The sequence below is a fragment of the Cryptomeria japonica genome, chromosome 8 (assembly GCF_030272615.1).
Source record: "Cryptomeria japonica chromosome 8, Sugi_1.0, whole genome shotgun sequence".
Lineage (NCBI taxonomy): Eukaryota > Viridiplantae > Streptophyta > Pinopsida > Cupressales > Cupressaceae > Cryptomeria > Cryptomeria japonica.
Genome location: NC_081412.1, coordinates 393,221,696 through 393,237,962, shown reverse-complemented (window position 1 = coordinate 393,237,962; position 16,267 = coordinate 393,221,696). Strand labels below are relative to the sequence as shown.

The window sequence follows — 16,267 nt, the reverse complement described above, 5'->3', positions numbered from 1 at the left end:
ACGTGTGAACTTCTTTCATCTTGCTTCCTCAATACTATTCTCTCTTTCTATTTTATAATCTACGAACTTCTAATAATGTACATTTCGTATATGCAACCAAACCAAAAAAAATCACTCAAGATATCTCATTGTAACGTCTAGCTCTTAAAACTCTCTTTGGTTATTTACTCGATGTGTGGGTAGCAAAATAATACAGAATCAATAATTTATCCGCTGCAAGATGATTAAGCCAGGAAGTAAATAGTTAAAAGTGCAAAATAATACAGAATCGGTAATTATCTTTCTTGCAAGAAAGAATAAGTCAGGTAGTAAATAGTTTAATGGTAATATACTTATATTTTTACTGTATCCAACAGAATTATTTAACTAAACAGCACAAGAATATATAGGTATATTTAATGTGCTAAACACGAGTAACCAAATTAATATTTCACCAAAATGATTGAATAAACATCAAATTTATGAATAGTCTGAAAAAATTCCTTCAAGGGGATTTCTCAAGGCGCGCGCTAATTAGGAAGGAATACAAACAAAAAAATCGTGAACTTTATGTTTTACCTCGTGAACATTAAACACCAAAAGTATAGGCATGTATTAAGCAGGAACCAACGTTAGCTCCAACAAAGAACAAAAACCTACACATTAAACTTTGTGAGCGTTGCAATGGAAAATGTACTCCCCATAATGGAATTCTGAGCTTTGAATAGCCAAACTATATGCAGTACTTCAATGTAGAAGCTTGCAGTAAATGTATGTATCCGAAGGACTCTTGATAATGGTATACATTAAAACTTGTCATAGGAAGTTTCATGAATCTATTACACAACCAACCCAATCACATCGTTGGGGGATACATAATCGTTGGGGGATACGTGGCTAGAACTCAAATCAGAAATAATTACTCTACATAATCTTACATCAGTCGACTAGTGCAGACTTTTACAACCAATAGAGCTCCAACATCACATCAATCTGAGACTGGTAACCCCGAGATTTCGGGCAGCAAAGCATGGCTCCAAATAGAAATATTCTGAATGAATTACATTTTACAAATTTTGATCCTGTAGTTTCTTTTCTCAATACAGAGCTTACCAAGCGGACGAAAAGTGTTCGATCGGAGCAGACTCTTCAAGCATGCTTGCTGCTTTAAAACAATCGGCAGCATCTGCAGCCCTTCCATCAGCCTTGTGAACCATCCCTAAATAATACCAGGCAGTATGGTTTGTTGGCTCCAGACGTAAAGCATCAGATAAAAAGCTTCGAGCAACAGGCAAGGACTTGCCACCAGTTCGCACCATTAATGCTCCAATGGACACCTTTGAAGGCACGTGATCTGGATCCACAGAAAGTGCATTGCTGTAAGCAGACAACGCTTCCTGCATTTGGCTACGAGCTTCAAAATGAACTCCTGACAATCACAACACAAAGATCAGCTTGATCAAAATAAGCATTGCAGGATGCTAGGTAACCAAAACCATACTCTTTGAACTAATGGAGAACTAGATTTTCAGCTGACAGGTACATCAGCCATTTGACAGTAAAAATCCATTCTCAGCATTATTTATGTGATAGTCCAAAAACAAAAGCAATAATCACTTAATAACATAGTTACTACGTTCAAAAATTTTGATTCATTCAGAGGTTAAAAAATTTTGGAAACCTAAAATTTTTCTTTCTTATATCAGTAAAATTTCTATAGGGATTGAAAAGTACACTAAATTGGACAAATCCAGCTGGTCCAAAGAAATTGGATCTGGCTGGATTTGATAACTACGCTTGTACAAAAGAACAATAAAATCATGTTCAGTTTGAGTTTGTCTTCTAAGCTCACGGAGTGGAATTATATCTTGCAGGTAATACCCAATTATGTGCCTTGTGCTAGATTAATAATGTGGGGTGGCCTCCAAGGAAGTCTAGGTGTTTCACCCCTAGAAGCATCACTTACATGAAATGAGTGAGTATTCATGCTCATGAGAGGTGGGATCTTGTGAACAATTACTCATGAAACCTGGGTCAATATCAATCAACTTGAAACTAAAAGCTGAATCATAAAAAAACCATCTCACATAATTTGATGCAAAGCAGAAACACCACTTGTAGAAAAATGGAGCTAGGGAGCTCCATAATGGATGGACAATAGACAATACTTGAGAAAGTTTTGCAAGACAAGCGAATCTAATTGTAGGGGAAACTCCATGTGTACGCCTGCTTAAACTGGAATAATGCTAGGATTGATAACCTCCCAAGAAGTCCCAAGTTGTTGCAATCATCTCATTTATGTCACTGATTTTCCTAACAAGACATCCTTTTCCCTTAAAATCACTCTTTTGCTATAAAAAAAATGTCTTGAGCACAGCAAAGGCGAACAACTTAGTAATTTTATCATGCATCTAGCTTATCCTATCCTGCAAAACCACAGGCATACACGTAATCATCAAGCATATAGCAATTAATTAGCTTTCTTTGTAAATTAATTAGGCCCCAAAATGGCTATCATGTTGAAGCCTATGTCATTTCACCCCTATTTCTGTGGAGTCTATTTCTCATATTTATTCCTGCTTCCAAATGAGGTTGAGATGAAGGGCCTTATAATATAACTAGTAATCAATATACCTTCCAATTAGAAATTTATATGGCATTTAAGTGTAATAATAAATTTCCAATTACATAATCATCCAATCTCCAAAATGATATAGGTCAAAAATATCCTTACATCTTAAGTTACCAGTAACCACCTTGTTAACAGTCATCTTGTGCAAAGAATATTAAGCAGTTGGATATTGCAATCGCTCATGTGCCAGAAACATTTATTTGGCCAAATGCAACTGGTAGCTAGAGCTATTAAAATAATAAAAAATATACGTAAAACTCCATTCTAGTCATAATATCACTATGGATGGTGTCTTCACTAATGTCCACCTATGTTACCCCATTCAAAATCGAGTTTGAGTTTGACAACTATATAATTCAGATAAAATGTGGCAAGAGCAAAAAATTCGCAAAAAAAATTCAACATTAATCCGCCTTATATAAATTATTATTATTTTTAAATATGCGTAAATTTTTTATTTAATATAAATAAAAAATAAATTATTATTATTTTTAAATGTATATAATATTTTTATTTAATATTAATAAATAAATCTAAGTCTATTTAATATTAATAAGTAAATTTAAAATAACATAAATTTAATATGAAATCTTTAATCTATTTAATATTAATAAGTAAAATAACATACATTTAATATGAAATCTTAACTTTAAGGACAAAACGAAAAACCTTAAAAACAAAACTAATTTAATATGTTGCGACAGATAGAGAGTTTCGATGGCGGCACTCCAGGGGAAACAACGGCAGTGGGTTAGGGCTCACACCCACGAAGCACGAACAAAGAGCTTCAATGGTGGGCAGTGGCATGAACAATGGTGGGCAGTGGCACAAACAGACGAAAAGAGCAGAAAATATTCAAAATGGACAGACGTGGCCGTGCAGGAAGTAGTTGGCAATGAGCAGAGATGGCGACCTTCAAACCTCTGCAAAATGCATCAAAACCTCAGCGAATATACCCTAAAAATTTGCTAACCTTCAGCCATACGAATTTTAGGCAAATTTTATTAATTTTTCATAGGTTTGCCGAATTTCGAACCTGAAGCTGAAAATTCGGCAAACACAGTGACTAACATGTCCACCATGGTGATTGCATCTTGCATTGATTCTTCTTCCCAACAAGACCGTGTATCCAAGTAGATTGAGAATATTAATTTGTAGTAAATGCTTAGAATGATACTGATTCGGTTGCAGGCTGAACAAAGCTAGTGCGTTCAGGAAGTGAGGGGAAATTAAAATCATAAAATTTATGGGGATCATGGATATAAACCAGATATGACCAGGATATGGTTACCCCTACCCAGATAGGAACTGGGTACCTCTATCCATTGAATCCAAATGTGAAATGATATTTGGAGCATCTGATATGAATCCAAGTACCTTATCCACATCCAGACATGAATCAATACACTGTATACAGATATGTTAGGGATATCCTGGAGACCTGGAGCATCCAATAACTTATCTTAAATCTTTAATAGTTAAAATTTACAACAAAAATAAAGGCAGGTATAAATGCTTCAATCTTAGGTCTAGTTGTTCATTGAAAAAAAATGCTAGTTAAATACAAAAAGCAAACCTCAAAGGTGTAATATTTGTCATTATTATGGCTCTTTTAGAACACTGACACTACAATGCATGACAATAGTAAGCAAAATAAAAAAGGTTTTCATCACTTAAACAAAATTAAAAAGTTGAAACAAATAAGTACTTGTCCAACTTATCACTTATCTCAAAAACAATTGGGTTTAATGCACAATTGACCTGTTAAGCCAAAATAATATTTCACGTTACTCCAAAAACATAAATCTGTCTAACCTCATTTTGATTCAACCATATAGAAGAACCTTTAATAGCCCCTTTCCCCACTAAAAAACATTCACTATCTTCAATAAAATCTAATGTTCCAAGTATCGTAAATCTCTGTAATCTTCTTTTCGTGAATCTAACCAATCACAGAGAAACTTGAATTTACCAGTAAATATACCAAGCAAGCGTTGGAACAATAGCTGACAAAAAGAAGAGAAATTAATGAAAATGTTAATAACCTTATATCCTTTTCAAAGCATTTTTTGGTTATAACTGGCTCTTAAAATATCCATCATGTGTGACAGGAATTCCCTCAAAACAAGTGGTTCAGACTCAAGCAACAATAAGTTGCAAACATAAAGAATCATAGACAAAAGACAAAACCCTCCAATCATCAACTGACAGATTGGTTTCAACTCCTGGAAATCTTTTCCAACTGCATAAAAACTATAAAATTTTGTTTATAACAAGTCTTATTCCTTCCTATTTTGATAAAGATCAACAATACATAAACAACATTGAACCACAGGGATGTGTCCATCCACCCAAAATCCCCATGTTTCCTGGATGGGAACGTTTCCAGAACACAGGGACTTAGGGTGTAATATCCCAGTCTCGGACAATGCTTCAAATCTGATTTGGGTTTTCATTTTTACTCATGTTTTGTTTCATCATAATGTAATATTGCGACATGAAAACATGCAAGATGAACAATATAGATTTTCAAGGAAATCAATCAGTGAAATACAGAGAATCTAAATAAGCCAATGAAATTATTTTGATATAGAAATGTATGGCTGTTTACAAACACATGCAGCTGTTACAAATCAGAAAATGTAGGTAAGACATACTCTGGAATGCCTCCATGCATAAATTGACAAACCTCTTGAAAATCTGCTAGATCGATCATCAAAATTCCACGAAATCTGATCAAATGATGTGCAACTGTGAATACTGAGATGAATTCACCAAGTGGGCTGACTAGGGTTTATTGAACCTGCAAGCTAAAGCTCTCAAGCTCTCAAGGAAAAGTTTTTTTTGAAAATAACAACTCAAGAATGAATCCTCATTGCACTTTCTCCTCCTTTTATAATACTTTTCTTTTTCAAAAGTAATACTTATCTTATTTCTCTTTTAAATTACTTTTCCCCTCAAAAGTGACTTTACTTTATAATTTGTCATTGACATTATTATAAAGTCACTTTATAAAATAAAGTACGTCCAACTGCTAATTAAGTAAATTTAAATAATCCCATAGGACTCAAGACTATTTAACATTTAATTAATTAATTTATTCCCTTAAATAAATCCAACTTGGAGAAAAGGGAACATTACAGTCCTCCCTTCCCGGAGATTGCTTGCCCTCAAGCAATCTACACCTGCATGCTGAAACCAAATGCCTGGATCCCATATCAATCTCAGGAACACTGCTCCACCAAAACGCTGTGCTACTCTGATATCAATGCCAATACACCACAAACCGTGAAGCAACGCAATGGAATCCATGTGAAACAATACATCCAACCGATCAATACCATTGTTATATCTCAAACCAGCAACAAATAGGATGGCAATGGTGTCATCATACCAAGGCAAAAGCGGAAGACTCAGCTCATGAGGACTTCCCATCAAGTAATCTTGTTCCCACACACTCCAATGCATACCCATAGCTGATGTAGACCCAAACAATTCTGAAAATGTAGTGAGCAGCCATGTAGGACAGTCATTTGTCACTAAACAACCCATGTCATTTGGCTCAAATGCCAACCAATAAGCAGCTGTACCGTCACAAGAATTAGGTGCCAACATCAAATTTGCAATGTAGATGCCATCACCAACACCCAAAGTCAACTCATGAGTGGCTGGTCCATTAACAGTAACATCCATAGAATCATTATGTCCACCAATAATATTGTCAACATCAACAAAAAATTTAGTATTAGAAGGCTCTCGCTCATCATCAACTATGGAGTGGTGTGTATCTCGAATCTGTTGCAGGAGAAATTTGCCTTGTTGGGCTATCAAATTAGCTTCCTTTGCCTTCTCAGCTCTTTGTAACCACCCATCACACATATCTTGTGTCCTTTTAACATCTTCCATGGTATGATGTACAAAATTAGAGCCTTTGTGGCTTGAATCCACAATATATACTTCATTTGACACCTTCAACATGAGTGCCAACACTGGAAGACTCAACAATACCGTCATCTTCATGTGTAAGTGCTGCCAACTCATGATTCTGCATAGGTAAGGGACTCTTCTGAATCGGGGAATCTGTCCTTTCTTCATGCATTTGTGTGATGTCTACATATATCTTAATCACCTCTCCTTTCATGAGTTGATGGTCATCAACAAATGCTGGTTCACTACATACTGAAAATTCTGAATTGCCTCCACATAGCTGATCAGTTATTGCTGGTTGGCAAACCCCGAGACAGCCCTGTGAACAATATGTAATTCCTCTTTGCCTAAAACCTCATATGGCTGAAGTGAACCTGTGGCTTCTTTAATCTCTTGGACAACTTTATGCCTAGTCAAAGAATCATGATGGTTTGATGTCAAAACATAAGTAGACTCTTTCAATTCTCCTTGATTGATAAAATGCTTCCTTGAATCTGAATCAGTTATGTTTTTCACCACACATTCTCCAATGGGATCCATTGTTTCCACCTCCATGTTAATATCCTCAACATATGTAGATGCATGCTCAAGTAACGATTTATGCAAAATTAATGCACCGCTGTTATTATGCATAGCCAAATCAGAATTAACTTCCTCCCTTTCAGCATCATTACCATAGCTGCCACAAGTCTTATGTGCATCTTCTTCAGTTCGTCTAGGTAGAAAAGTAGGGTGAAGAGGTCTGACAGACTGTGTGACTGCTATCCTGACAGCATTAGAAGTTGTCCTGTCTTGATTTTCATGTCCAGCATTGACTCTACTATGTACACTAGTAGATCTTCTTGATCAGGAACGATCCATTCTCATCTATCCCATAACTGTGATCATACGATCCTCAAACTGTTGCATCATTTGCTGTTGATGTTGTGCAAGAACTGTCAGAAAGTTATTCAATTGATTATTCAAGTCCCTTGGTGGGCTTTCATTTCTTCTTTCACCCATCTCTGCTTCAACTGGGTTAATTTCAGCTTTTTGTTGTTGCCCTGACCTACTCCTTGTGTTATATCTATGTGATCTTGACTCCCTAGAGTGCATAGAACCAAATCAAACTAACACAACAGATTATTGGTAACATGCAACCATAGATTCTGACATGTAGCTGATTAGAAGCAACATGCAGCCATCAATTTTGACATGCAACTGATTAGAAGCAACATGCAACACTCAGAACCAACATGCAACTATCTGGGTGGTAGCCAAACTGACATGCAGGATCTGGGTAGTCGGCAAAACTGACATGCAATACTAAAACACCAACAGGCTGGCAAGATCACCAGCTCTAATACAACTGTAATATCCCAGTCTCGGACAATGCTCTGATTTGGGTTTTCATTTTTTACTCATGTTTTGTTTCATCATAATGTAATATCGCGGCATGCAAACATGCAGATTGAACAATATAGATTTTCAAGGAAATCAATCAGTGAAATACAGAGAATCTAAATAAGCCAATGAAATTCTTTTGATATAGAAATGTATGGCTGTTTACAAACACATGCTGCTGTTACAAATCAGAAAATGTAGGTAAGACATACTCTGGAATGCCTTCATGCATTAATTAACAAACCCCTTGAAAATCTGCTAGATAGATCATCAAAACTCCATGAAATCTGATCAATGATGTGCAACTGTGAATCCTGAGATGAATTCACCAAGTGGGCTGATCTGGGTTTCCGTCCAAATAGCCAATCCTCTAGGGTTTCCGTCCAAATAGCCAATCCTCTAGGGTTTCCGTCCTAAGGTTTACTGAACCTGCAAGCTAACACTCTCAAGCTCTCAAGGAAAAGTTTTTTTTGAAAATAACAACTCAAGAATGAATCCTCATTGCACTTTTTCCTCCTTTTATAATACTTTTCCTTTTCAAAAGTAATACTTTATTTTATATCTCTTTTAAATTACTTTTCCCCTCAAAAGTGACTTCACTTTATAATTTGTCATTGACATTATTATAAAATCACTTTATAAAATAAAGTACGTCCAACTGCTAATTAATTAAATTTAAATAATCCCATTGGACTCAAGACTATTTAACATTTAATTAATTAATTTATTCCCTTAAATAAATCCAACTTGGAGAAAAGGAGACATTACATGGGGGAAGCGTCCCCCCACCGAGACGTCGAGGACAGCAGGATGTCTCTCCCCTGACCAACTCAGGGTCTCCCAAGAGTCTCCCATCACCCCTAGTTAGAAACTCCAACCCTAAAGAAAAAATGACAAAAGTTTTGTAAAAATGACATTCATAATGAAGGTTTGTGAGGTCTTGGAAGCCTTATTTGTGCTTGCTGCCCCTCGACTCCGCTGGGGGCTTTGCCCCTAGACCCTTGCAAGGGGCGCTGCCCATTGACCCGCCCCTTGACCCCATTGGGGGCTCTGCCCCAAAGCCCCACAAGGGGCACTGTCCCTTGACCCCAAACCTCCACCCACCATTCTAATTGTTAATGCAATCACTGCCATGTTTTTTATGTTTATTACTTTAAACTTCACTTAGTATGCCAAAGTTTCATTTGCAATTCTTGTACCCACCATAGTTAATGTTCAAATTTTAATGCAATCATTTTCATGTTTTTATTGTTTATTACTTTACATAGTGTGGCAAAGTTTCATTTATAGTTCTTATAATTATTCCTTGCACATATTTTTATAGCTAATTTTTTATGTACTCTGCATCACCACTACATTGTTAGACAATGTTCAACCCCTTTAGCAATTGATTTTTGCTGGTGGCATTTTCTTTTGGCTTATGAAAATCTCTACATTAGCGCATTAAGACATACTTACAACAGAGTATATGATGATTGTCCCATGGTTTTGTATAATTACTAATTAGTTACATCGATTTGAGCAAGCTTTCTCCTTTGGCTTGAAGCGTGTTATTTCTATAAGTGGTGCCATGGTTTTAAGTTAGCATTGACCTACATACTGCTACGGGCATGGGTGGAGTTGTCAACATTCTCAAATGGTTCAATTGATTTCAATGTAGGCACACTTCTAAAGGCAGGTCAAGGTGGTGCTAGGATCAATAGCACAATGGGAAGGTGAAGGATCACCACTCGAAAAGATATTCAACTGTGTGGAGAGCTTATGGAAACGGATGAGGTAGATATTAGAGCCATCGATGCCACCATGCATGATTTTATGGTGGATATGCAAAACATTGAGAAGTTTTGTCAAGATCTTCGACTAGTATTAAAACACATGATGGTTCCATAGCATAAAGGTGTCATGGAGTTAATGAGTGGGTATACCATGCCCCTCTTATGGTCATTTAATGCAAGATGTGAGGCGAGTGGAGTTGAATTAGGGTTTCAAATTCTATGGCTTGGAGGCAACAATGAATGCTATTGTGTCGTCTATAGAGCTGGTTACTATGTCAGCAATGGTGTTTATCACACAGTCCATGACCATTAGTTACGACTCATCCTAAGAATGGAATGGTGTGTTGGTTTGAATCTCACTTGCCCTATGTTATGCTAGTGGGCTTGTGTTGTTTTGCTTAATACAGTGCGAAAACACGCAATGGATTTCAAAGAATTGATTGAATTAATAGAATGAGCAAAACGCTCATAAATAATACAAGTATTTACAAGAATAGCAAGTTTCTAAAAAGAAACTGCTGAGAAGATCGAAGACGATCTTTCTAAAATAGAATGTACACTAAATGAGCATTAATACTAAAATTAACATATTTTAATATTCTATTACCCTCCCTTAATGCTCAATCTATTAACTACACCTATAGTCCCCCTGAATTTTACAAATTTATCAGGACCAAGGGGCTTGGTGAATATGTCTGCTGGCTGCTCCGAGGTAGGAACATACAGCAACTGGACGGATCCATCTTCAACCAGCTGTCGAATATAGTGACAATGCGTTTCCACATGCTTGGTTCTTTCATGGAAGACTGGATTTTTGGCGAGTTTGAGCACTCCCTGATTATCACAGAACAAGGGAGTAGGACCTGCCTGGGAGACATGCATATCCGCAAGCATTCGCCGAAGCCAAACCGCCTCACAAGATGCCTTAACTGCTCCCCGATACTCTGCTTCCGTCGAGGAGAGAGCCACTGCCTGCTGCTTCTTACTAGTCCATGTGACAGCACCAGATCCCAAACTAAACACATACCCTGCTGTAGACTTACGGTCATCAACCGAACCTGCCCAGTCAGAATCTGTGTAACCACTGAGTATAGGATCAGAACTCCGAGTGTACAGAAGTCCATAATCAAAAGTGCCACTCACATAACGCAGCACACGCTTCGTTGCTAACCAATGATCAGCCTTGGGAGCTGTCATGAAGCGTGAAATGTAGCTCACTGCAAAACTGATGTCAGGTCTAGTAGCAGTAAGATAGATGAGACTGCCCACTAGTTGCCTGAACAGAGATTCATCCACAACTGGTGAGGATGACTGAGCTGAGAGTTTGAGCCCGGGTTCCATAGGAGTAGAGGCAGGTTTGCAATCCTGCATTCTGAACCTGTCCACAAGACTTCTGGCATACTTGGACTGAGAGAGAAAGATACTGGTCTCAGTCTGCCAAACTTCAACTCCTAAGCAGTAATGTAGAAGTCCCAAATCTGTCATATCAAAAGTGCGGCACAAATCCTGTTTGATCCCAGTGATCAAATGTGCTGAACTGCCAGTAATGATTAAGTCATCCACATAGACAACCACAAACAGAATATCATTACTAGTATGCTTGATATACAGGTTTGCATCAGATGGACTCCGCTGAAAGCCATGATCTGTCAGGTACTTATCAATTTTCATGTACCAAGCTCGAGGAGCTTGTTTCAGACCATAGAGTGCTTTGACTAGTCTACAGACCTTCTGTTCTTGACCAGCAACCTTGAATCCTGGGGGTTGCGTCATGTAGACTTCTTCCTGTAAGTCACCATTCAAAAAGGCACTCTTTACGTCCATCTGATGGACTTTCCAACTGAACTGGGCTGCCAAGGCAAGAACGAGCCGTATGGTACTCATTTTGGCTGTAGGAGCAAAAGTCTCCTCGTAGTCAATGCCTTCTTTCTGTGAAAACCCACGAGCAACAAGACGAGCCTTATACTTGTCTAGGGTTCCATCAGCTTTGTATTTTACTTTGTACACCCATTTGCAGCTAATGGGCTTCTTCCCTGAAGGAAGATCAGAAAGGGCCCAAGTGTGATTCTTCTGAAGACTCTGGAACTCAGCTTCCATAGCCTGTTCCCACTCAGGTATACCTTTAGCCTCTGAATATGTCTGAGGTTCAAAAACACTGTGTATGTTAGCCATGAGAGCAAAATTGACTGTATGCTGCTGTTTGCTCTTATTACGGGAGGTTCTACCCTCAATGAGCTCAGTATCCCTGAGATCACCAATGGTTTTGGCCCACCATTTAGGCCGGAGAGTAGAAGTGCTAACATCTGGAGGAGCTGGAAGAGGCTCAGGATCAGGAACAGGAGCAGCAAGAGGAGGATTATTCTCCGGAGGGAACTCAGGTAGTGCATCATCGAAAATAGATTCTGCATCATCCCTCCCATCAGGCGAACCTAATGGAATAAGAACACTGTGAGGCTGACCCTCAGAATTCTGCTCAGAAGAAGGGGACTGAAAGAATCCTCTGTCTTCATCAAATACAACATCACGACTGAAGATAAGACGTTCAGTGTCTATATCTATCAGTCTGTAGGCCTTATGGCGATCACTGTATCCTGTCATCATGAGTTTCTGACTTTTGGAATCCAACTTGGAGCGCTTAGCATCTGGAATCCAAACATAGGCAATAGAGCCAAAAACCTTCAGGTGGCTGATCTGAGGCTTCCGACCAGACCAAACCTCTTCTGGAGTCTTCCCCTTAACAACCTGAGTAGGAGAGCGGTTAAGAAGGTAGACAGCAGTAAATACTGCTTCAGCCCAATACTTATTCGGAACACTCCTGTGTTGTAACATAGAACGGGCCATCTCAACAACCGTACGATTGCGACGCTCGACAACACTGTTTTGCTGAGGAGTGTAGGGTGTAGTCAACTGGCGTTTGATGCCATGGGTATCACAGAAGTTGGAGAATGCAGAAGAACAAAATTCCCCCCCGTTATCTGTCCTAAGAGTAATGATACTTTGTCCAGACTCTTTTTCAACAAAGGACTTAAACTTCTGAAAGATACTAAATACATCTGATTTATGTTTAAGAAAGTACACCCACATCTTTCTACTAAAATCATCTACAATAAGCAAAAAATATTTGCAACCAGTAACAGAAGATGTATTCATAGGACCACAAATATCAGCATGAAGTAATTGAAGTACCTTAGATGCGCGCCAAGACTTTCCATGTGGGAATGAAGTCCGATGCTGTTTGCCAGCTTGACAGGCGCCGCATACTCCAAGATGCTGAGTCTGAATATCAGGTAACCCTGAAACAAGTCCCTCCCGAGACAGCTGAGAGAGATACTGAATGTTGAGATGTCCATATCTCTGATGCCACAAAGTGCTAAGAGGAGAAACACGAGCTGCCAGAGCCACTTCAGGAGAATCACCAGTGTCAAGGAGCCTATATAAGCCATGATCCTCTAGACCAACAGCAACAGTAAGACGAGTCTCCCGATCAATGATGGAGCACTTGTGAGCACTGAACACCACATCTAGTTGAGGAGAATTCCTCATAATCTGGCTGACAGAGAGCAGATTAAGTTCCATTCCAGGAACATAATACACATTCAGAAAAAGGAGAGTCTTGCCACCAGACTGTATCTGAACAGTGCCTCTGCCAACAACTGTATACTCGTCACCTCCGCCAAATACAACGGAATCACTGAAAGGTGAGAAGTCTGTAAACCAGTCACGCCGATGAGAAAAGTGACGTGATGCACCAGAATCGATGTACCAAGCAGAAGACCTGGCATGATCTGAAGACCTCTTAGCCATAAAAGCATAAAAGGCAGACTCCTTCTGCTCGGAATGTTCCGCAACATGCGCCTTCTGGTGTGACCCTCCCTGCTTCTTTTGTTCAGAAGCGAGCCTCTGACGGCAATCTTTCTTCATATGGCCGTACTTGTGACAGTAATTGCACTGCACATTTTTCTTCTTAGCTCCATCCTGTGTCTGAGAAGAGCCTTTCTACTGAGAAGACTGAGAGGACTGAAATTTGCCTTTATCCTTCTGAAAGGATTGAGCTGTGAAGGCATTTTCCGAGGAGGCTGATGTAGTACTACTACCAAATTGCTGTTTCCAGCGATCCTGCTGTAGAAGTTTGGTGCACAGTTCTGAAAACTTCAGATCAACATTAGTGGAAGTAATATTGAGGGTTTCAATGAAGTGTTCATACAATTTCGAAAGACTTTTCAAAGTGATTACAACCATGTCTTCTTCCTCCATAGTCCGACCAATAGCTTCGAGTTGATCTCGAATGTCCTTAATCCTCGTGAGGTGCTCCTATAAGGGCATACGTTCGTCCATCATAATGGAGAACAACTGATTCTTCAGAAAGAATGCTCGGCTCTTGTCGGATGTCTCATGCAATTCCTTCAGATGCTTCCAGATGTCAGAAGCTGTCTTGCCGGAAGGAATCTGCGGTAACTGATCATCAGTTACTGAGAGTTTGAGAAGCATGACTGCCTCCCGATTGCGTTCATCAAACTTATCTTGATCTGCACCAGGTGTACCAGGACTGAGTTCTTTGCCCAAAACAAGCTGGTCAAGACGCCTATATTCAAAAATGGTCAACATACGCTGTTTCCAGATGTTGTAGTTGTGACCATTAAAGCGTTGACTGCCTTCTAACATCAGATTGGTGAGAGAAGCCATTTGCACGTTTCCCAAGAAAAATTCCTAGCTGACCCAGAAAAAAACAACCACCCAGAAAAGTGTGCAAAAAACCCAGAAGGATTCTCCTGTCAGAATCTGGATTCGCGGGCTCGAAAATCGAGGCACGAAAATTGAGGCACCTAGAAAAATTGGACAACAACCCAGATTAGGTTTCGAAGAACCCACCAAGAATCTGTAAGAAAAAAATATTTTCGATAAAAAATTGGAGGTAAACACCTCAGTCGAAAAATGCAGAATCCGTGGGCAGTTGCAGGTGACTGAAGAAACCTTGGCCCGGAGAAAGAAGGCACCGTCGCGTCACCAGAACCGAGCCCAGAGCTGAAGTCGCGACGCTGTGTGCAGAGAGGTGCAGGTCGCGATCAAAAGTTGCAGGTGCTGAAGCAACGCAGGTCGCGACGCCGGAGGTCACGAACAGTGGAGGTTGCAGGCGGAGGTCACGGGAGCCGAACAGGCATGACGCGAACAGAGCGCGCGAACAGGTGGCGTTGCAGGCGGAGGTCGCGGGAGCCGAAGTCAAAAACTCGCCCAGGTGTTGCATAGAGCCGCGAACACCAAAATTCGACGATTCCGCCGCTAATCACAATGCGAACGCCAAACAAATCGACGAAAAAAAATCGACGATTCCGCCCCAGCCAAGAAAAACAATGATAAATTTTTCAAACAAATAATTTCGAAAATTTCCACTAGGATAAAAAAAAATTTCGAAAAAATTCCTGTGGCTCTGATACCATAATACAGTGCGAAAACACGCAATGGATTTCAAAGAATTGATTGAATTAACAGAATGAGCAAAACGCTCATAAATAATACAAGTTATTTACAAGAATAGCAAGTTTCTAAAAAGAAACTGCTGAGAAGATCGAAGACGATCTTTCTAAAATAGAATGTACACTGAATGAGCATTAATACTAAAATTAACATATTTTAATATTCTATTATTGCTTTGGTTAGTTCCATTCAAATATTTTAGGTTTGTTGGTATATGAAACTAGTAGATATAGGATATGGGTCATTTGTAGCTTTTTCTATATGTATGTGTTTTACCATAACTCTATGGAAGGGTTGCTATTGTTGTTTTGTTAAAGTGGCATGTTTAACGATTAGTTGTTTTATGGGAGCGAACCCTGAATTTGAACCCCATTAATTATCTTTAAAAAAAAAAACAATGGGATTTGTAAGTGGAAATTGTGGTCATCCTGAGTAGTCTTCCATGGGAGATTTAAATCTTGAGCTTCTTACCATTTCCTAGTAGCACACTTTAAGCCTTTGAACCTTTGGTGTACTTGTTATTATAAACAATGGCAATGAAAGCAATATAATTAATGTTAAATTGTGCATTGACTCTCATGTGAATTTTGAATTCAGCTCTATTGTTATGTAATAGGATTCTATAATGAATGCCTATATATCTATGTTATTGATCCATCCCCATATAGCTCAGGTCCTGGCCTAGTCCAGCACAGGTTCGGAGTTCGGATCCAATCCCATGTGGATTCAAGTAGGGTCTCGTCCACTGCCTGCAAGTCTGTCCCAAGCAAACCTGGGCAAACTAGGGGCATATTTTCTTAAAATAATATTAAATATATATTCTATAATGGTCATCTTCTATTCTTAGTGGGCATCTTAGTTGTCGACTTATTTAGCTATTTAGCTTTTTAGTCGACTTATTTAGCTTGTTTAGTTAGCTTTTTATTATTTAGCTTTTTTGATTTCACTTTAACGACTAGTTCTATTTATAGAACATCGTCTTGTAGGCTCTCTATATATATTTGCGTATATCGTTCAATGTAATTATCCAGTTATTTGAGCACTCAATTTTTCATGGTATCAGAGCGGGTCAATGGGATTTTTTAAAGTTTGGCGAATT

At 38.8% G+C, this 16,267-nt stretch overlaps 1 protein-coding gene across 6 annotated transcripts in view; it reads right to left on the bottom strand.

Moving 5' to 3' along the window:
• Positions 1-524: 524 nt before the first annotated feature.
• LOC131066840 (protein NPG1) overlaps positions 525-16,267 on the bottom strand; it is an 80,215-nt gene continuing 64,472 nt past the window's right edge. For all 6 annotated transcript variants that reach the window (XM_058001702.2, XM_058001704.2, XM_058001701.2 and 3 more), the window contains one exon: positions 525-1,408. In XM_058001702.2, coding sequence (XP_057857685.1) covers positions 1,089-1,408 — 320 coding nt within the window. In that variant the 3' untranslated portion in view covers positions 525-1,088. The remainder of the gene's footprint in view (positions 1,409-16,267) is intronic.